This window comes from Ciconia boyciana, chromosome 1 (assembly GCF_034638445.1).
Source record: "Ciconia boyciana chromosome 1, ASM3463844v1, whole genome shotgun sequence".
Taxonomy (NCBI): domain Eukaryota; kingdom Metazoa; phylum Chordata; class Aves; order Ciconiiformes; family Ciconiidae; genus Ciconia; species Ciconia boyciana.
The window spans coordinates 88,091,730-88,112,498 of NC_132934.1; the positions used below are offsets into that span (position 1 = coordinate 88,091,730).

Below are 20,769 nucleotides of genomic sequence, written 5' to 3' on the forward strand. Positions count from 1 at the left end.
TCAGAGCTTTTTATTGCAGACTCTTCGCTATTTTGGGCAGATACCTGAAGCAAGAAACAACACAGATGCAAACCTGAGGGTGCTCGGGGAGGACCGTGGCCTGGGTCCATCTCTCCTCCTCACCTTCTGCTGGCCCTCCCTGCGCCCTGGGACCAAGAAACCCAACTGAATAATTAGAGGCGTAAAAATCCTCACCACACAGCAAAAATATGACTAAAAATAAAGAACGTAGGACTTGTATTTTCCCTCCTTTTCTGCTTTTGGGCAGGTTTCACACCAGCAGACACTCCGGGGAGCGGGGTACAGCTCCACAGGGCAGGGGGCTGCGAGAAGCTCGGCACAGGGGGCCCTTTCTGCAAATTTAAGGATCTTAGCCATGTTTTGGGTTTCGCCCTCACACCGAGGTCTTTATTCACAACGGACAAGGGGGCGCTGACCCGCGCGCTTCGCGCAGGATCGGACCAGGCGGCGGCGGGAAGCGCTTCCCGCCTCAAGCCCCCCCCTTCTCTCCGGCGGGTGAGGGGGAGAAGGGAGCTCCTGAGGGGAGCGGCGGGAGGCGCGGGCCAGGCGGAGTCCCCTTCCGCGCTGCTTCTGTCGGGGGGGGCAGCCACCCTCCCCATGCCCGGGCCTGAGGTCGGGGCTTCTCCCAAACACCTTCCCCGCCGTGTCGGCGCTGGAGGCGAAGGGAGCGCCGAGCGCCGAGGACGCCGGTGCCTCTCGGGCCGTTCTCCCACCCCACTGCCGTGGGGCAGGTTTTTTCCCGCTCGGGTGCCGGGACGAAGGGTCTCCCTCCCTGCCCTCCATTCCCTTGGGTCCTCGGCCCCTGGCGAACACGGGGACTGTGTCTGCCGTGGAAGGGATGCTCAGCTCAAATTTACCAGGCGGTGGGATGAGGGTCAGGGTAGTGTTCATGCTAAAAGGCAGTAGCCTGTAGGGCCAAGAGCATCCTCCCTGGGGAGTGACGATCTGCATGGTAATTACTGCTGCTCTGCAGTCTTGTTCAGGGTCCGTTCACGGGTGGTTTCCACGTGGAAGGAGAGAAGGAGCTGTGTGTGGCTATTTTCAAGGAGATCACAGGAAGGGATCTCCCCACCGACATCTCCAAACGTGAGGAATACACCAAATTAATTCAGTACCTCCATAATGTAAAGCCAGTAAAGTCACTTCTGCATTTAGTTTACAGCCAAGTGTCCAGGTCATCATTAGTCATCAGGGATTAAGGATGGGAACAATCCTGAATCCACGAGTGAAGAAAGGGTGTTGCCTTCCAAGTCCAACCTTAAACTAGGGTTTAGTAAAGGTTCACGGTCTTGTAAGTCCCTTTCCTTATCTTGCTTTCTTGCTGAGCATTCATGTTGGCTTCTCTTTCATTAAGATGATGAGGCCAATAGTGGGAATGAAGATGACAGTCCCCTGGCAGATGATCCCAAGAACATGAAACAATATGAGACATTACCGGAGGCATTTAAAGGTAATGCTTTCCAGAGATGTAGCAAGGCAGAGGCCTATGAAAGCCAGCATGTGTCAGAAATGCACCAGAGGGACCTCCTTGGGGAGAGGCAGGATGACAGTATTCATCTAGAAAAGGCCCTTGAGAGCCTCCACAGCATCCTTCTCCAGCCAGAAGATGCTATAGGAGACTATCACTATGGATACAGTGAATGTGAGGAAATCGTCAGTCAGACATCAAACCTTCAGCAGCTTGAGGCATCCCAGACAGAGAAACCCCACAAACGTCCCAAATGTAACAAGGGCTTCAGGTGGTGCTCTGATTTAATTAAACACCAGAGAACCCACACAGGTGAGAAGCCCTTCATATGCAGTGAGCGTGCGGAAAACTTCAGGGTGAGCTCCCACCTTAGCTCCCATAGAAGAATGCACACAGGAGAAAGGCCCTACCCTTGTCTCAAATGTAGGAAAAGCTTCAGCCAAAACTCTTACCTTAGAAATCACCAGAGAGCCCACACTGGCAAGAGGCCCTTCGAATGCATGCAGTGTGGAAAAGGCTTCAATGATTTCTCAATGCTCACCCAGCACCTGTGAACCCACATGGGTGAGAAGCCCTACGTGTGTTCCCGATGTGGGAAGTGCTTCAAAACAGAGCACTCACGCCAACAGACACCAACAAGTCCCCACAGGAGAAAAACACTTTGTGTGCTGAGTGTGGGAAGTGCTTCCAAAACAAGACACACCTCAAGCAGCACTGTAAACTTCACCCAAAATAGACAGCAGGACAGCATTTCCCTTGGGTCTATGACCATTGGTGCCTTGCCTTTAAAAGAAAAAAAAATCAATTATAAATTCTATGATGTGATTGAAAGAAGGAAGAAAGCACCAAGGGGAGGAGAGGGTCTCTGTCACAGCACAAGTAGGTTGCTGATGAGGTGGGAGGAGGGTGGCAGGGTAGGGGCAGAAATGGGAATAAGCTTCCTGTCAGCAGGAATGGCTTGTCCTGAGGATTGAAGGAAGGATTCAAGAAATAGGGAGGAAGGTTCCAGGTAACAAGGAGGTTCAAGGTAACAAGAAATAGGGAGGAAGTTCAGCAGAGGAGGAATTTGGTGCTTAGAAATCTGATTGTTGGGAGCACAGCCCTTGGAGAGATGAAAAGATCCCACTGTCTTACTGAGAAGGCAAAAATGACAAAGCAGGCTCCGGCAACAGGAGCCCGCATTTGGGAAATGAGTCACTTACTGAACTGCGGAAGAAAAGTTGTTCTTTATTCTCTCTGGCAGCATCTGTAGGTATTTTAGGAGCTCTATTAAACCTGGGCAAAGATGTCCCAGTTTTCTGGTACGTGTTGTAACATTCCAGCTCATTGATGTGTTAAGTGCCTTCCCCTATTAAATAGCAGCTCTGCTTCTGTTGTTCTCCCCCTTCCTTTCCTGCTCTGATTCTGTGTGCCCAGATTGTCCTTTCTACTACTTCAGTAACAGAGCAGCCATGGCTGCGCCCATCATCGGTCTCACTGGACATTAGGATGAAATCTCACTAGCCTGGAAAAATAATGGGTGTTACTGTTTGTTAAACACCTTTTTGATTTTCTGAGCAGGGTTTGACAACCACCTTCAGCAGTATTTTGTCTTATGCATCCTGAGAGCCTTTTTCAACCCTGGAGGCAACTGAGATAACCATGTATATGTGAATATATGGAGCTGATTTGTAGCTTTACTAGCAGCACTGAGAGGGCTGTGAATTTTATGTACTTGGGAGTCTTTTGGAGGCTTATGGCCAGCTCAGAGCCTTCTGCCTAGGAACAGAGTGCAAGCAGGCAACTGGAAGGGATTATGAATGGTGGTGACTGGACGGAAACAGACTGCAAATGGAGGGGTCCAGAGGAGAATGGAAGTAGAAATAGAACTGGAGGGAACTGGAGGGGAACAGAGTATGTACAGAGGGGAATGGAAAGGAACCATCTGGTGAGAAAAAAGCTAACAATGCAGGAGACTGGAGGGGAAAAGAACATGAATGGTGAGGCTCAAGGGAAAGAAGGCATGAACAAAAGGGCTGTAGCTAAACAGATTTTCACCAGAGAGATCTAGACAGAATGAGAACATGAAGACCCAGGCCCACTCCCTTTCCTGTGCATCATGTCTCTAACCACAAGAGAAGAGGCCTCAGCTGTCCTCGACCAGTTTTGCAGATCCTTGTACCTAACCTTCCATAGAAGTTCACTAGCTGCAAACTCCTCAGTTCTCCACAGCCAGACAAATGGCACACCTGAGCTTCTGAGGTCTCAACTGTCCCCTGCTCTCTGCCCTCTGCCTGCCCTCTAGACATCTGGCTTTTGCTCTCTCCATTGGCCAGCCTGCGGCCCTGGAGCCCAGGGTAGCTGAGGTAACAAAGCTTTTTGGGATGGATCACATTGAGATACCTCTCTCCCTGGCCACTGCCTCCCTCCTCACCTCTGTTCAATGAGTGGAGAGATCCTGGACACCTGCATTCCTGAAGCCCCAGGAGGGCAGTAGGGTATAGGAGTTAGAGCAGGAGTGCGAGACCCTGGACGTTTGAGTTCTGTTGGTGTGAGGGCAGGGGCCGAAGGGGCTCAGAGAGAAAATGGCAGGGTTGGACATCTGGGTACCCAGGGAAGGCAGCTGGGCCTTGGTGTTAGAGCAAACACCCCTATTCTATGTTCCTGGTTTCCCTCCATCCCTGACCAGGTTTGTGGACAGCAAGACATGGGGTTGCCTGGGACAGCCATAAGGTGCAGAGCCCATCTTTCTCTACTTGTGAGATGGTGGAAGATGCATGAACTGAGAGGACTGGCAGGGAACAGAGCGCAGCTGGAGGGGAGGGAAGTGGAAAAGAGCACCAATGGAGGTGTCTAGAGGGGAACATAGTGAGAACAGAGAGGGGTGCAAGGGGTAAGCATGCAAACGCAAGTACTGGAAGGGCAATGGAGCATGCACAGAGGGGACTGAAGGGGAACTGAGGGCAAAGGAACAGGACGGGAGTGGAACAGAGCTCAACCGGAACTGGAGCTCAATCTGGAGATGAACAGAGCACGTAGGGAGAGGTCTGAAGGTGTAATTATTAGCATAAAGCTATGATTATTAACAGCACCAGTAGGTAAGACATGACCCCTGTCTGCAGTTTGCACCTGGAGTCCTTACTGTCCTTCATGGGCAAATTGTTCTCACCAAGAACTACTCTGCAGTTCAGAGTCCTGTTGGGTAGAGAACAGACTTGTTTCTAGCAGTGTTTTAGAAAGAAATTTTAAGGCATGTGAATGAAATTAAGTGGCCTAAAAGTGGTCCGTAATTAGGTACTGAGACTTATACATTTGAAGCGGGCACAGCAGCAAGGCAGAAGCACACTGACTGTTTCTCACACCTGTGTGCCTTGGGCAGTTGGTAGCAGCTGGATGAGAGATGCCTAACTGCTGCCACTGGTAATGAGTGGCTGACTGATGTGGGATTGATTTGACCTAATTTTGGTCAATTTTGAAGCCTGGGTTTAAGCAAAACTGGAAATTCAAACAGACAATTAGGCTAATTGCAAAGCTAAGCAACAGGGGTTGATCCTTCCAGCAAATGCCTGTGAACAGGAGACCATCTTAAACCGTATTTTATTAGCTCCCTTTCTGGATAGGGCAATCACCCAGCTTATAAAATATTTTGTTTAAAAACCAGGTTGGCCAAATTATGTCCACACCACAGCAACTACTAAAAACATGTAGAGAGGTCTCCCCAGATTACTCTCAATTTGTCTGTGGTGCACACAAGGTTTGTGCCTCGGGTGGTTCCATGCCACCATGTTGCTGGTCCTTTGCTCGCTGTCAGCAGCTTGCTTCAAAATGCTGTACAGTTAACAGAAAAATGGGAAGCTTTGGCTCCTACTTCAGTGAGAAGCTGTGACAGTGAAAAGTGCTTCAGTCACAGGTTTCTCACCCCAGTGTTGGACCAAAGACAAGAAAACAGCATGTGCCCAAGCTGCCCTTTTGTCTGGATCTGCAGCTTATGCTGAAACGCTGGAGCAGCTGAGACATAAGCCCTTGGGTATGTTCTGTTGACTTTGCTCCTGGGCAAAGGGATGGGACAGGACCTTTGTAAACTGCTGCCATAAGATAAATTGGACCAAATCATGGCCTCTCTGGGGAATTAGTTTATTAAAACAATCTTTATTTTTTTAATGTGATGTTGAGGCATGAGGGTCTCCTAGTAGGGGTTATACAGCTGGTTAGCAATCCTCACTCTGATGTGCTGCTTGTCTGCTGTGAGCAAACTAAAATGTGTTAAATAATGCCTTTTATCTGTTTTTAAACTCCAGTACACACATCAGTTTGCTTGGTGCAGATTCTACCCAGGAGTTTGCAACTCCAAATTTAATTTTCAAGTCCCTTATTCTTTAAGGTTGCTGCAAACCTCCTCGCTCTCCATCAATCTCTAGAGGAGTTATCAGCTTACAGTGTAGCAGGGGATGGGTCTCCTTCAGCATGAGATAGATCTGTGTGCTCACCAATAAAGGAGGAACTCTGATGGAGGTGTTAAGAGTACTGCTTGCTCAGTGGAGAACTGTGGAGAAGTTGACATGACATGTGAGGCAATAGCATTCAAATCACATCCACAGTACTAGTTTGCTGAGTGCTTACAAAACCTTCAATGGGAGCTTGGAAGACTTATTTCTGTGTCCCCAGAATATGACTGGAAGTTCTGGTGGCTGGTATTCAACTGCTTTGGATCTTACATACTTAACCTAAGATGTTACTAAAGAAAATGGTAATATTTGCACTGGGATTATCTAATATCTAGGGCACTGAATAATTAAATTCAACACAGACTTTAAGCTGCCAGCATCTCTGGAAATGTGATTTATTTACATTAGTACTGAGTCAGGTAAAATGTTTCTGTTTGCACCATCCTGAACGTAACAGAGAAATTCCCATCTTTTAGAGCTGTTTTCAGCAAGTGAGCTGTATGTTTAAGAAGCAAACACTGGATCACATCTATTTGTTCAGACAAGTTCTACATTTTTGGCCCTAAAGTCAAGTTACACATTCTGCAGAAACTCATATGGCCATCAGAAGAGCACAGGGACAGCACATCAGCTAAAGTTAGCCTTTGTTCCCAGCTGAAACCTGGAAATAGCATGATTTTTTTCAGCATTGTTTATTTTTCCTCAGTGTTCACAAATGTCTTGACTCTGCAATGGAAACCCTTCAGTGACCAAGGCTGTCCTGCAATATTTTTCTCCTTTTCATCTTGTTGAAGCTGTTGTTCTGCTGGGCAGCCATCAGATTTATTGCAAAATTGGTAACTAGGAAAATGAGAATGGATGAGGAAGTCTTCAGCTGACCCAGTCTCCCCCTTCTCTCCCTCCACAAACTGTCTTAACTAAAATGTTGCACTTACATTGTGCTTTTGGCCTCACAATGCTTACAGTGCCCAAATTAGCTCTCAAGTTTGACTGTCAGGTGAATGGCACACGAAACTGGCCAATGCTCTTGAAAAAGTGAGCAAGATTTGTAGCAGCTTTTGCAATCAGGTGGCTTCTACCTGCTGCGTGTTTGGTAAGGCTGGCAAGAGCTGAGTGAGTAGGGTATAGCTGAGCAGTACATATTTGTAAAGTGTAATCATAGTTCTAGGATGAATTGTGCTTTACAAAAGCCTTAAAGGTGGTGTGGAGTGACAAGAAGGGCTGATGTGTTCACACCATGGACTGTGTGGAGTCTTACTAAAATAGTCTTCATGCTGCACAAAATGTAGAAGTGGATGTGGACTATACAGTAAAGTTACCCTGATCACCCTGTACTCAACAAACAAATGAACATTTCACTTGTATTTATTCTGGGTTGGGGCAGGGAGAGTGGGCAGAATGAGGAGGCTGTTACACAAAGTCTTCATTTAAATGCTTTGTAGTTATCTGCTGCTGCTGTTCACCCAGCTCTCCTCTGGCTCAAGGCCCGACTTGTTTAGCCAGGTCTCAGCTCCTCTTAAGACTTAGGCAGTCTTGCTTTTCAAGTACTCCCTTCTCTGTGGGACCATGGAGGCCATCCACTGACCAGTGCACTGCTTGGCCTCTTCCCATGTGTAGCGGGGCATGTAGCCAAAATCCTTCTGTGCTTTTCTATAAGAGAAGGTGAATGGGGTGTTCAGTAGAGTGACCAGGTGACGGTTGGTGGAGGGGATGTATCTGACAAAGGGCCTGAGCAAGAAGCTCACGATCTCCAGCAGCAGTGAGAAGTAATACAACATTTTCAGAGGCATGGGGAGGTGGGGCTCAATTCCAAACCCCAGGTCCCTGGTCAGCTCGTAATTTAGATCTGCGTAGCTCATATGAGGAGTGTCATCTGAGATGTAGTAGAACTGCCCCCTGATGTGCTCAGCTTTCTGTGGGACCTGCAGGGCTTTGGCTGCCTGCACATGTGCCCAGGCAATGTTCCCCACGTAGACGGGGTTCACCAAAGCCTCCTTCCTGGAGAAGCGCAGGTAGACATTTTTGTTCAACAGACACTTATCCAGATGACCTTGAAGAAATGGGCATCCTTCTCCAAAAATGTACATGGATCTCAGGGCACAAGTCATCAGCATGCCACCATCCTTTAACACCTGGCCATCTGCTTTCAGCACAGAATCCTCTGCCAGTCTCTTACTCTGGGCGTAAGGAGATTTTGATACACTCTTATAAGCTGTATCTTCATCACCATTGAAAATTGGGTCACCTTTGCAGTTTGGGCCTGTCACCTCTATGCTACTTGTATATATGAAGTGCTGGACATTACAGCGGACACATGCCTCCAGCAGTAGCTGAGTACCTTCAAAAGAGAAACATGCAAATCAGTCTAGAGCTCTGCAAGCAGGGAAAAGTGGGCTTTTTAGATCAGAAACAAGATCTGGCCTGAGCTTGGCCAGATCTCCCCTCTCTGCAGCTGGAAGAATCCTGTCTTGAACTGGGCAGCAAGTTCAATGAAACCGAACCTGCTCTGAATCCTTATTTAAGTGCTGTCAGTGCACCTGCTGGAGTTAAGCAAGGATGAACACTTGGTCTTAATTGCATGCTCTGGGGGTTTTTTTTGCCAAGAGTCAAATTTTGCTCTTGCTTAGGTTAGCATGGACGCTGACCACAGATTCAGCGGCTTGTGCCTGTTGGTTGGATTGACTTGGCTTAAGGCAGAGAACCTTCAGAAGCTGCCTCTCTCATTAGGTACCATCCATCCTATATGCTGAAGCCTCTGTTTTCAAGGCTCGAGGATGGTCTTGTGTGGTTTGCTAAGCAGGGACAGCATTAATGTGGGACCTGAAGGTTTGCTGCAAAATCATCTTCACCCAGACCAGTGGGAGTCTATCCACCATTCAATTGGCTTTGGAGGAGGGCCTGAAGAGAAAGATCTTATCTCAGAACAATGCACGATACTATGTAGTCAAAGATCATAAAGTAGAGTGCAGTGAGCAAAGTGATGATTGTGTATGTATGCCTCCTTTTTTGGCATAGTCTGGATTTTACTTGCAGTAATACAGGATTTCTTACTTTTAAAATTCTATTATAATGCTTTCATCGAGGAGAGCAGAGGTAAACTTCTGTTTTCCTCTTTCAAGGAAAGAGGCCTTTCCTCTTTCAAAACAGAAGTTTTCCTTGAAGTTCAAGTTTTCCTTGAAGTCCAAGCAAGTTCAAGGTCTTTCAAGTAGCCAAGAGGGTTAAGCTAGGAAAGGACATTCAAGGGGAAAATAAATATTTTAATAAATTGGATTGTTTTAATTACAAGTAGACTCTTTTATTTTTCTTCTGAGCTTTGAGGCAACAATTGCCTTATGTGTTGTGCATGGTGTAATGAGAGACATTATGTGTGAAAAGGCCAGTGACTTTGGATGAGAAGATACAGCTCAAAGACATTTGAAAATGTCTTTGGCAAAGGAACATCAAACTAAAATGACTGATATGATATCAGAAGGATGTGGCCTAAAATCTAGGGGATAAAATCAAACACTAGCAGTGAGGCACATAAATTATCTAAGAAGTCTGCTCAGTCTGTTACAACTAAAGGCAGCACAATGCAGAGCAGGCTAGCGTTGTTAAAGAGAATATAATGAATAAAAGAGGATCAGAGGACCAAGGAATATTGGCAGCAAAATATAGACCCATTAATGAGTGAAGAATGAGAAGAATTATTGAACTGAATATTGTTAGGGCACCAAAATTGCCTTTTCAAGCTTGAACAAGAAAAAGAAAGAAGTTGAAAGAAATGGAAAATAAATCTGGATTAAGCTTTAAGAAACATTAAAGAATTGCAAAGAAAAAAAGGTTACACAGCCAGGAATAAATTCACTTGAAAAGTGAGTTCATGCAAGTCACTATGTTTAGGTGACACACAAGCCAGGATCATCTGGAAAATTAATTAATTAATAAAATATATTATTTTAAAAATTAATAGCTTAACTTTAAAAATAAGCCTGCCATCAATGCTGTTTAGTAAGCAAGGGAAAGTAATAAAGTGTAGAAGGGCTAGATAAAATCAAATGAGATAGCAAGTTTAAAAAAAAGCAAACATAAAATTATCTTGGCAGTTGGTATCTGTTCAAGATCAATTTCACCCAAATAAAATGTGTTTTATTTGCAAATCAAAGTTGTATGTAAAAAATGAAAAGGTTCTTATAGTAATGGGAATTTAAGCATCTTTCACATAGCATGTAATAAAGTAAATCTTCCATGGACCAGGTCTCCAAGTTCTGCTTGCACGCAAAGCCCTTCTGGCTGAAGATCTGATTCACAGAGGGTACTTTTGTTTGGATTGTATTTAATTATTTTCTTAATTCCCTTCCTCCTAAAAATTTGCTTCCCTTCCCTTCCTAAAAGGATATTTTTGCTCTGAGGCAGTGTGGCATGTGAGACAGAGGCAAGTCTTGAATCATGGCAAGTTTAACTTGTTTGTTTTTCTTCTGGCTTGTGAACATCCACATCTGATTCCTTGACACATTTGTATTATAAAAGTTCTGTTTTCTAGGAGAAACAAAACTTTCATCCTGCAAGTCTATGAAGTACTTGTGTCTTGGCTGGTCAGAAAGCCAGAAAAGCATCAGAATGGAAATGGAGGGAAATAGGAAAGAGGACAGCACTATTTGCTGACTGATCTTAGGGTCAGTTTGCTCTCGGAGCAGGATTGGTGTGTGCTTTCATTCTACCAAATGTTATGAGCTAACACTCACTGGCCCAGTGGGCTTTTTTCACTCACAGGCAGACTCTGTTAGCGGGGGGAATATGAAAGATTTATGAAAACCTAGATACTTTGTGCCTAAGTCTAAACCTGCCGAAAGGAACGATGGGACAGACTTAAATAAACTCTTTAGCTCTGACTCCAGCTCAGAGCTAGAGAGCTTTCTGCTTTTGGGAATGCTTTTTAATATTTGTTTGGTTTTTTGTTTTTTTTTTTCTTCCCCATGGGTTTAGTCAACACATTCTGCTGTGAAAAACAGATTATAGCAGGAGTAGGCTCATAGAGAGCAAGCTTTACAAATCCTCTTTCTGAACTACCACCCCTGTATATTTATTTTTCATACTACCCAATGCACAGATTTACAGGAGCTTGCCTTTCTGCTCTTCCCTCCTGGCAGAGACTTAAGAAGCTGCCCGCTGGGCTCTAATTTGTGGTCACTGTCAATTTGTGGCTTTGACTAAGCAGAAATGAAAGGGTCTAGAAGCTGAATGTACAGGCAATGAGCCAGGCTAAAACAACCAAAATGCCATCCCACTGTTCTTAAGGTGCATGTAAGAGACAACTCAGCTACAAAGAATGCTCTCCTGCTCTGAGCACTGGTGAGTAGGCAATATTTGTAAAAATGGTGCCTATAGAAATATGTTCCTTATTTTTCTGTGAAGCAGCCTTGTATCATTGGCAGAGAGGAACAAAGGACCAGGAAAACTAATTCCCATAAATAAGAACATCTTCCCCAAATCCTCACTAAGTTGCTGAAGCAACACAGACAGGGAGGTCAGTGTGCATGCAGGTTAGGCAGTACCAGTTCTGTGAAAGGCATAGAGGGTTTTGGGATCAGAGGGAGGGGGATGAAGTTGTTCTTTTAGGAAATATATTTAAATTTCCCACCAGCTGTTGCCACACAGGCCATTTCTAAACCAAAACCTTCCCCCTTCATCTGACCTTTTAATGAGGAACAGGGGCTCCATAGTAGAAAGGGAGATCCTATCACTGAATGAGCGGTCACTGAAACCCCTCCTTCCCATAGCCTTGAGTTTATTGGATGAATTTTCATTATAAGCTGAAGGTTGGAGAGCATCTGCTCCTCTGTCTGAACTGCATTCATGCACACACAGACATAATGGCAAATGGGAGGAAAAGGAGAAGAGGAGGAAGAAAAAGAACAGGAAGCAGAGCGCCACAGGGTCTGGGATGTTAGCAATGCAAGTTTGTTGTAATTGCAGCCAAAGCCTCTAGTGTTTGTAAAAATTAAAAAATGTACACAGGCCATGATGCTATATGGGGAGGGAGAATAAGAACCGATTTTCTCAAATGTGCATTGAGATTTCAGAGGTGAATTGCTTCCAGAAAGGTCCACTGAGCATGGTATTATGGCCATCCCCACTGAAGGCAGAGCCTGTGCAGATCTCAGGATGGGCATATGTGAGTGCTGACAGGAGTGAATTAATCCTGCAGTGCCCTGCAGTGGAAGACCGGTGAATGCTGCGTGTGGAGAGGGCCAGACCGGCACAGGGCTGCACATATGCATGCTTTGCATTCACAGGTGTGGCTGTGCAAGATGCAGAACAACCAGTTAATCTGTCTCAAAAGAACAGGTCAGGTGCTCCCTTTCCTCAGCAGGTGATGATCAGGACATAGTAGACATGGTTTTGCAGAAGGTGCTTCACCTGCTCACCTGTTACATTGACTTCCCAGAGCAGCTGCTTCTCTATGAGGCCCAAGGTGTCAATGATGGAAGCCGTGTGGATGACGAGGGAGACCCCCTGACAGGCACGGTGCAGGAACGTCACATCTCGGATGTCCCCTTCCAGGATTTTCACCTCAGTCTTACCCTGGAACTCTGCAAAGGCAGCAGAAAACAAAGCAAAAGACCTTACAGGCATCCTAAGAAGAGCACCGAAAGGAGTGGTGAAGGGCTGTGTGGAAGCTGACACTATGCCTGGGAGGTGCTGACCGCCCAGGCACAGGAGCGATATTTTAAAGCCGGCAAAACAGAAGGCGTTTTCCAGTTGCTATATTGTGAAGTACTAATTACAGTGCTATAGAACTCTATGTTGCATTACCTACCGTATTTTTGGAGCCAATATTCAACACCATTCTTTCTTTTTTTTTTTTTTAAAGAGAAATCTTTCCCACTGCTAGCAAGGGCCTGAAGCTTCCTTCAGTTGTGACTATTTTAAAGTTCACAGGGGGAGTAGCTTTAGTTGTTCATGTTCTGGTGACTGGCTATTTATAAAAGTGTTAACCCAAGTATACTGAACAGCCAGGCACTGCATGATCCTGTCTTCAAAGTGATGAATGATCTCTCTCCACCCACAGCATGTGTGCACAGAGCTGTGTTCACACCTATTTTCTGCCCCTTGACCTTGCCCATATTGCAGCTCTTCTAATACATTACTTACAGTTCTGACACATCTTTTTTATGTACCTTGGCCAGTATTTACTGTGCCTCTTCTAACTCCAGCTCTGGCTCCATGTCAGCATCTGTGCTGTTGGGTCATTTTTAGCACGCACATCTTTCCGGTCCAAATCTGAACTCTTAACGCTGCTCTCCTGAGCTCCTGAGCTACCTCAGCCCTCACTTGCTTTAACTCCTGCTTGTTAAGCCCCCTCCCTCCCCAGCAGCTAATGTGTGTGACCCTGGCACACTCCTAGGTCTCAGAGCCATCCTTCCCGTAAGTTTTGCTGGGCAGAAGCATCCTTATACAGCCCAGAACTACACTAACAAAATTGAGCCAGCACAGAATGATCACCTGGAGAAATTTACACTTTGAGGCGATGCTGCTCTCCTGGGAAATCTGCTGGCCTGGCTGCAGCTATGCCATGGGAGAGGAGAGGACTTTCTCAGCATGACTTACAGCTTTTTAGAATGTGGTGTCATTACAGCAAGTCCTCTTGCGAGCCTCTGCTGTGGCTGCACTAGAGGGCTCCCCAGGCACAGCTACTGGGAAGGGACTCTGCAGCACAGGCAGATGCTCTGTCTTCTTCCAGCATAATCAAATGCCCATTTTAGATAAGAGAAGAACCTGATTAATTTATACAGCTTTTTGCCTCAGCCGTGACTGAAATCTCGTGTATCCTAGTGCTTTTGTCACCAGCTCCAAAGCAGGCAGTATTTCATCCCATGTCTTTGATGGAGAAACACTAAGAGAGACAGCTACTGGGGTCTGGAACTGATTGGGAGTATCTTTTAAAATGGTTTTATCTCATTATCTCTGTAGCACGGTAGAATGTAATCCTGTATTAATTTAACAATTATTCGGATGCAACAGGCTTGAGGGTCTTTTTTTTTTTATCACAGTCAGTTGGTCCAAGATGTGAAATTTGTGAAACATTTACAAAACTGTTACTAAATCTAGAGTTACTGCTCTCCCAGCACAGTCACTGCCACATGCTCTCTTAATGCTCTTTTATGTTACAGAGTGCATTCATTTCCTAGGTCTCCGTTTCCAGAAGGTTTACACTGACCTCTACTTGTATGGATGCAAAAGTGTCAGACCACAGGGCTAGGCTTTTTGTTAAGCACCTGGCCGTTAGATTTTGAAAGGGTTAAATCCCTGACAATCCCTGACTAAGACCTTACTGTGATACATAGACTTGCATTTTTTTTTATTTTCACTTGCATCCTTGTTCTCTTTTGTTTTCTTCCCCTGCAAAGATAGTTTTAGTTACCTGCTGAGCAGAGTTGATGATAGGACATTTCCTGTAACTTATTACCTGATAGGACTAAACAGGCCTTGAGCAAGCTTGTTAGGCTTCCTAATTAAATCACTAAATCACTGATAACAGGAACTCAGGACGATTGTGCCAAAGATAAGCACCAAAGAACTAGCTTAAATCGACCCCCTTGTAACATTCTGAGGCCGAAGGACTGATGAGCTAACTCAATGACTATATATGTTCAATTAGTGGACAACACGAGGAAGACTATGGAAGACCACCGGGAGGCTGAAAAGACCCTAACCCTAATTTTACTGTGCATGCTTGGACTATGTAAATGAGTTCCAGGAACTCATCACCATAAAACTTCCCTTTTCAGGAAATCTGATTAATATGTATGATTTTTCTGTATATGAACTGATGTGTTGTGCTAACCTGGCGGAGCACTTGTGGCAGAGTGATCCCCAGCGCTGCCCAACGCTGCAATAAAGAATACCTGCTTAATAGTCATCCCGACTATTGAGTCCTGATTTCGGCATTTCATGGCAATAATTTGCTCTAATAAACATTAGTCTTTGTACAGCCCTTAGGTTGATGTTCTCCATGAATAAGGCTTTGTGGGGTTGCAATAATCCAAAGGATTTGAAATACATGGTTTTCACAATGTAAATTCTGACATGTGGCCCCTTCAGAGTGATCACTGCCTGGGAAGGAGTTAGGAAAATGGAAGTTTTTACACATGGAAATCAAACCTTTCAGGAAAAATACAAAAGAAACCTGTCCCTTTTAAAGCTGATCACAAGGATAGTTGGTCTCAGTCACTAGAAAGCTGCTGTCTAGCTGCTTTGTGCCTTGTTTGGGCTTGCAATTTAAGTTGTGTGTGTGACATGAGGCAGGAAAGCTGCTCCTCCATTCCACTTTAGCCAGCAGAAGTTGCTGTGGTAAGTACAATATGGGCCTTATTCACTTTACCAGCATCAGCTAGATGTCAGAAATCAGCAGATTGATCTTGTTTTGCTCTGGGGGAAGAGGAGAACTACAGGTGGGCTTGGAAGCAGAGAGAGGAAATAATAAATGATTGACAGACAGTGGTTTCAGTCTGAGATGGACAGCAGAGAGAAATTTGATTTCCATCTGCACAAACCATTGCCCAGACATCAGAAAAGCATGTGTGTATCAGGTGGAAGGGGGAGGAAAAGAATAAATTCAACTCAGCTCTCCATTTTTGCATACAGTGATTATGAGAAAGTACCTACCCACTGGGAAAGCTTCATCTACTTCACCAATGGTTTCTGTGTCCTCTGAGCTGTAAGCAATGCTCCCTGCTTGCTACAGGTTAGTTTTTGCTTGGAAATGCAATGATTACTCAATAAAATTCAGTGTCCTGTTGTGAGCAGTGTCTGACTCAGCAATCTAGTCAGACTATTTGCCCTAAAATGTCTTTCTCTTTTCTATATGTTGCTTAAAGTTCAAGCAAACAGCAATGTCTGTGGGACTTAGCTTGAATTTCTTAGTGCTCCTTTACAGAGGTCCTAACAGCTGTGGGGTGGATGGTGGAGAAAGACACTCCTTATGAGAGATCTCCACTTTCCTGGTTAACTAGATGGTTCATTAAAATGGTTTACTTTGTGTATTCATAGGATAAAATAAAAAATTGCATCTTATTTTCATTTGTAAAGGGTAAAGCAATTTATTGTCTTCTTTGGCCGAGGGAAGCTGAAATGTTTATTCTGTTCCCATTTCAGCTACTGGGATGTTCTGTTGCTACTCTGCCTTTCTATTTTGAATGCAGTGATAAAGGCAAATGAATGTCTGCTACGTTGAGCAAAAAGCCAGGAGGAAGTTTCCCAGAGCAGGAACTTTCCCCCAGCAAAAGTCCTGGGGAAAAAAAAAAAATCCTTCTCCCTTTACTTTTCTTCTATTTTGCAGCAGTACTGGGCTAGCAGTGCAAAAACACTCAGTGCTCAAGCATCACACAATCTATAAATGTCCGTCTCTGAAAAATGACATGAAATGAGGGTGCAGGGGGAGAGGGGGGAGATGTACAGAGGGATGAGACAAGGGGGAGTCAATGCTTTGAAATAGTGAGAAATCCTCTTGAGAGCAACCTAGGAGTTTCCAACTTTTCCAGAAGTGCCAGTGCAATAGTGAACAAAAAAAGAATTGTATAAGTGGAAGCACAGGAAAGGCAGAAAGATAAATTTGAAGTGGAGATGGGAGGTAGGAAACCCAAGGCACCAAATTACCATGTTCAATGTGACGTTCATTCTCAACCACACAGTGTAACTGGGTAGACTCCAGCTCACAGCACTTGACACTGATTGGATCATCCTGGACTCCCCAGAGCTGTGGAAGACCGCAAATGCCACTGTTTACGCAGACTGAGTGCAATGGTCAAGGTCTCAGCAGGAAAGTTGTTTGGACAAAAGACAAGTGTCCCTGAGTGTCTCCTGGAACAAAGAGCTGTAACTTGTACATACTCCTCTGTCTTACTACCTACAGCCCTGACTCTGCAAAGATATTGCAAGTAAAAGGTGCTCAAGAGCTTAGTGAGAAAGCAAACCACTCAGCTCTGCTCCTGGCTATTCAGGAAATCCAAACAACATACGCTAGCAATTAAAAGTCCCTGCAGTAAAAATAATACAGGTCAGAAGACTGCAGCCCCACAGTTTTTGCAGCAGCCCTGTATTTGGAATAAGAGTCACTGTGCTGGAGAAGGGCTTGAAAGGGAATGGCAGGAAGATATTTCAGGTAGTCCCAAGCACAAGCACTGGCAGGACACTTGAAGAGATGTAGCTATAGAGGCTGATACAGACAGAGGGACTGCCAGTCAAAGTGCAGGGCCTCAAGGCAGTTCAAACACATCTGAAATGCCAGCCTGTTGTTCCTACTACCTGTTTGTGGGGTAAAAAAAGCTCTGAGAACTGATTTTTCCCTTCCTCCCGTGCTGATCAGATAGTCAGCAGGAATGTTGCAAGAATAGGAGAGGGAGTGTCTGGGCAGTGTTCAGTGGAGGAAGGAGGGAGGATAAGGAAAGAGGTCCTAGAGCTTTCCTATTAACAAAAAAAGGAACAGCGAAACCTTTGCTGCAGCCCAGCCAAGATTGTGCTCACACAGGCATTTTCACTCCCCAGGAAGCTCCATTATCCCCACAAAGCTCTCCTGGCCCAAAGCAGCCCAGACACTTCTGTTGCTGCCCTGCTGCATCACTGCTAAACCACACACGCTCCTGCTGCTGCAAGCGCTTCAGTCTACTGTAGCTGCAGGTTTTGTCACTGTGGGAACTGCCTGGAAATCTGAGCAGGAAGGGCTGCTGCAAGGTTCAAGGGCACCTACCAAATCTTCAGTGAAACGCTGAATGAGACTTAATGAGGAAGAAGTCCGAGTTGTATAAAACCATCCTAAAGGCTTGTGCAATTTGCACCAGGTTTATGGTGCACTGTTACTATTCTTTGATGACACTTAAACACTTTATAGAAAGACTGTGGCTCTTTAGCAAATCGTATGGGGCTATTCCATAAGGGTTCCCATATAGTCGCTTGTATAGAGGAATAATAGTCTTGAGGTCAAGATGTGATGGAAGAAAGCATTGTCAAGTAAATGTGATATAGGGACTTAAGAACTTGATTGAATTTATGTTCCTACATGCCTTTTTATAGGTGTGCTCAGGATCCCAGGAAATGGGACATTTAAAATATAATACTCTGAGCTTCTTTCCCCGCCACAGACTGTTTCTGACACTGGGCATATCACTCATTTGTGCTGTCTCCAGTCCATTCAAGAAGCCAGAGTCCTGACTTGCCCTTTGCAAATGGGTCCTGTCTCTTCTGTGCATGGCACAAAAGGGTTGTGGTCTCCAGGCAACTCTGATAATATTAAAAATAACAACAAATTTTTAAGATACCTCATCACAACTCTCATCCAGAAGATCACTATTAACCAAACTAATCACAGGTTGAAGAAAACCATTAGCATTTGCACCCACAACTTTGCCACTGCCTTCTAGTCTAGCACATCAGAGCCCAAGACAGTATACTCTGGGTTACACTGCCGCCCCCCACACTCCCAAGTATAGCAATGCTTGCATTTTCCTTCCCTCCAAGCAGAAGTGTGAGATTTTTGCACTAATTTTGCTCTGTGAGTTTTGATGTAATAGAAGTCAGGTTGAAGGCAGCCTGTTTACTGCATGAACAGTATATAGGTCTCTCTTCCAATCTAGAGAAGCCTCAGGATCTGGCAATGAAAACTCTTGCTTTTATGTTTTATGTCCAATTTCTGTGCTGGAAGGAGAGGGAAGGATAAAGCAAGACTTCCTTGAAATAAAACCTCTATCTGCAAAGATGATTTGGATGAGAAGTAAAGAATTCCAAGCTATCCACATGAGACAACAGCACATATACTCGCAACACAGTCCTCATGAGATGGTACTTACTTCCAAACCTCCCGAGTGCTTCATTGCTAAAGGCTTTGTCCAGCAGTCGGATCTCAGCCAGTGCCTCCTCTTCTTCCAACAGTAAGTGGACAATCCTCTGACCAAGAAATCCTCCTGCTCCTGTCACCAGACAGCTTACCCCAGCCAGGGACATTGCTCTGCTTTGCTCCTCAGTGGTGAACTGGCTGTCTCTTGAGCTTAGACCAGCTGGTTCACTGCCTGCCTGAGGAAATGAACACACAACATCAACCTCTGGAGTCTTTACAAATCAAAGGGTGATACCAGAAGGAGATACTACTGGAAAACAAACCTTTAACCCCTACATTAAACAACAATTTTTAAAGCATGTCTTACTTTTGCTAGCTATTCCTATTCAGAAGTAGCCTACACATTTTTCCATGAAAAGAAAAAACTATTTACAAACTATTACAAACTAAAGAAATTAACAAATTTGAAAATGCTCAAAATCAACTTCAATGTCAAACAAACCCCACGAAAGTCTGCCTCAATCCTTGGTTCCACCTCTCTAGTGCTCAAAAGACTGTGGGGGAGATTTGCCTGTATTTATATACTGCAGAGCACCACCTTGGTCATTTTGCTTCCCCTCCCTCTTGCGTGCCTTCTTTGCTGCAAATAAATGTGATGCTTCCAACCCCCCTCAAAGAGGAAGGCTCTGGATGCAGCAAGGTCTGAGCCTAGATGTGGTCCTGCGTGCCTAAATCCTCAGAGGGTAAACCCTCATGCTGATAATTTGCTGTAGCTGTGCTTGCTTGTATAATACAGTGTTAATATGAAGGTAGAGAGCATTAAAATTAAACGTAAATAGTAGGAGTAGCTGTTTATAATGGTTTGAGAAGTGGACTCTACTGCTGTAGGTTTTTTGGATACTGGGCTCCCCCATTATAGCATGGGTTTCTCACTCTTTCTGTGCACAATCAAAAACTAACCTCTGGGATTTTGTATTTTTTCAGTATACTTGAGGCATTTGAAGTGATGAAATGGTCTAATGTACCATTAAAGTTAAAGTCAAGCTGCGGGAGGAAAAGATTAACCTCTGAAATGTCTGGTGTGAGAGTACCTAGTTAAAAGAAGGCTGTGTCTGGCTCTTTGTGCCTTTGCAGTTAACTGTGTCATTACTTTTTACATCTCCAAAATACAGGGAAAATGCCCAGGTGTTTCTCCCTAGGGTTTCACTCCAGTTCTAGCAAAACTCTTTTCTAGTGTGAGACCAGGGCAGGGCTTAGGCATTAGCCTGAAGCTCCTAATACCTGCACTGCCTTCCCGGGTCTTTGTGTACTGTCAGGACACGCTGACTGGAGCTGTATTTTCTCTCTTTCTCACAGAGGGGTAGGCAGACATCCCTACTGAAGCAAGATGATAAATAGGTAGCTGCCTTAAGCGAGAAGGAAGTTACAAAGAAGCCCAGCAACACAACTAATTAGGCTAAAATAACTGGAAAGGGGATAACTGAATTCAGGCACAGCTGGAATGGATCTCTAAAAATGCTTTACTTGCATTCGTGCAACTAACTCCTAAGCTCCCTTTTTTATTGTCGCGAATTTTGTTCACTCATTAAAGAGAGCCCTAGAGAAAAGCTATAGAAGCAACACCCCCACATTGTTACATTTTTAGAGCAAAACTGAACCTGCAAGTGACAGGAGGAAAGCAAAACCATTTCTGTTGGAGGAGAAAAGTTTCTAGCTGACACAGATGACAAAGTTTTGGCAACTGTTTCAATCACAGCATCCTTGAAAATCCTTCCCTTACCCCAACAAAACTTTTAAAAAATTATCAGTGCTTCTTTCCTTGGCTTCTCTCAGGCAGGACCTTGACGTTGTACATTCTTATCAGAAGCTGCTGCAAATTAATTTTGTGCAGTGCATGCATTTTGCAAGGAAAAATAACTGACCAAAGCCTGCTGCTGCAACCAGTGTTCTCTGAAACAGTGCTTCCTTTTTACTGTTAGAAAGGAAATAAAATGCCTTAAAGAGGCATTATAAAAACAGACAACACAACATAGCCTCTTAGGATA

The 20,769-nt window shown here is 44.8% G+C and overlaps 1 protein-coding gene across 1 annotated transcript; it reads right to left on the reverse strand.

The window, feature by feature from the left end:
* Nucleotides 1-7,436: 7,436 nt before the first annotated feature.
* On the reverse strand, nt 7,437-18,891 carry LOC140646711 (3 beta-hydroxysteroid dehydrogenase/Delta 5-->4-isomerase-like). The gene is made up of 3 exons (XM_072851075.1): nt 18,738-18,891; nt 12,321-12,485; nt 7,437-8,251 (listed from the first exon to the last, which is right to left on the reverse strand). Exons 1-3 carry the CDS (start codon nt 18,889-18,891, stop codon nt 7,437-7,439), a joined length of 1,134 nt encoding a protein of 377 aa, XP_072707176.1.
* Between the last annotated feature and the right edge of the window lie 1,878 nt (nt 18,892-20,769).

Excerpts from the sequence above, each read along its gene's own strand:
- LOC140646711 (XM_072851075.1), bottom strand. The coding sequence starts at position 18,891 with ATGTCCCTGGCTGGGGTAAGCTGTCTGGTGACAGGAGCAGGAGGATTT. Across the intron at positions 12,486-18,737 it reads AGCACTCGGGAGGTTTGGAA|AGTTCCAGGGTAAGACTGAG; the intron begins GTAAGTACCATC and ends CTGCCTTTGCAG. Across the intron at positions 8,252-12,320 it reads CTGGGAAGTCAATGTAACAG|GTACTCAGCTACTGCTGGAG; the intron begins GTGAGCAGGTGA and ends TCTCTTTTGAAG.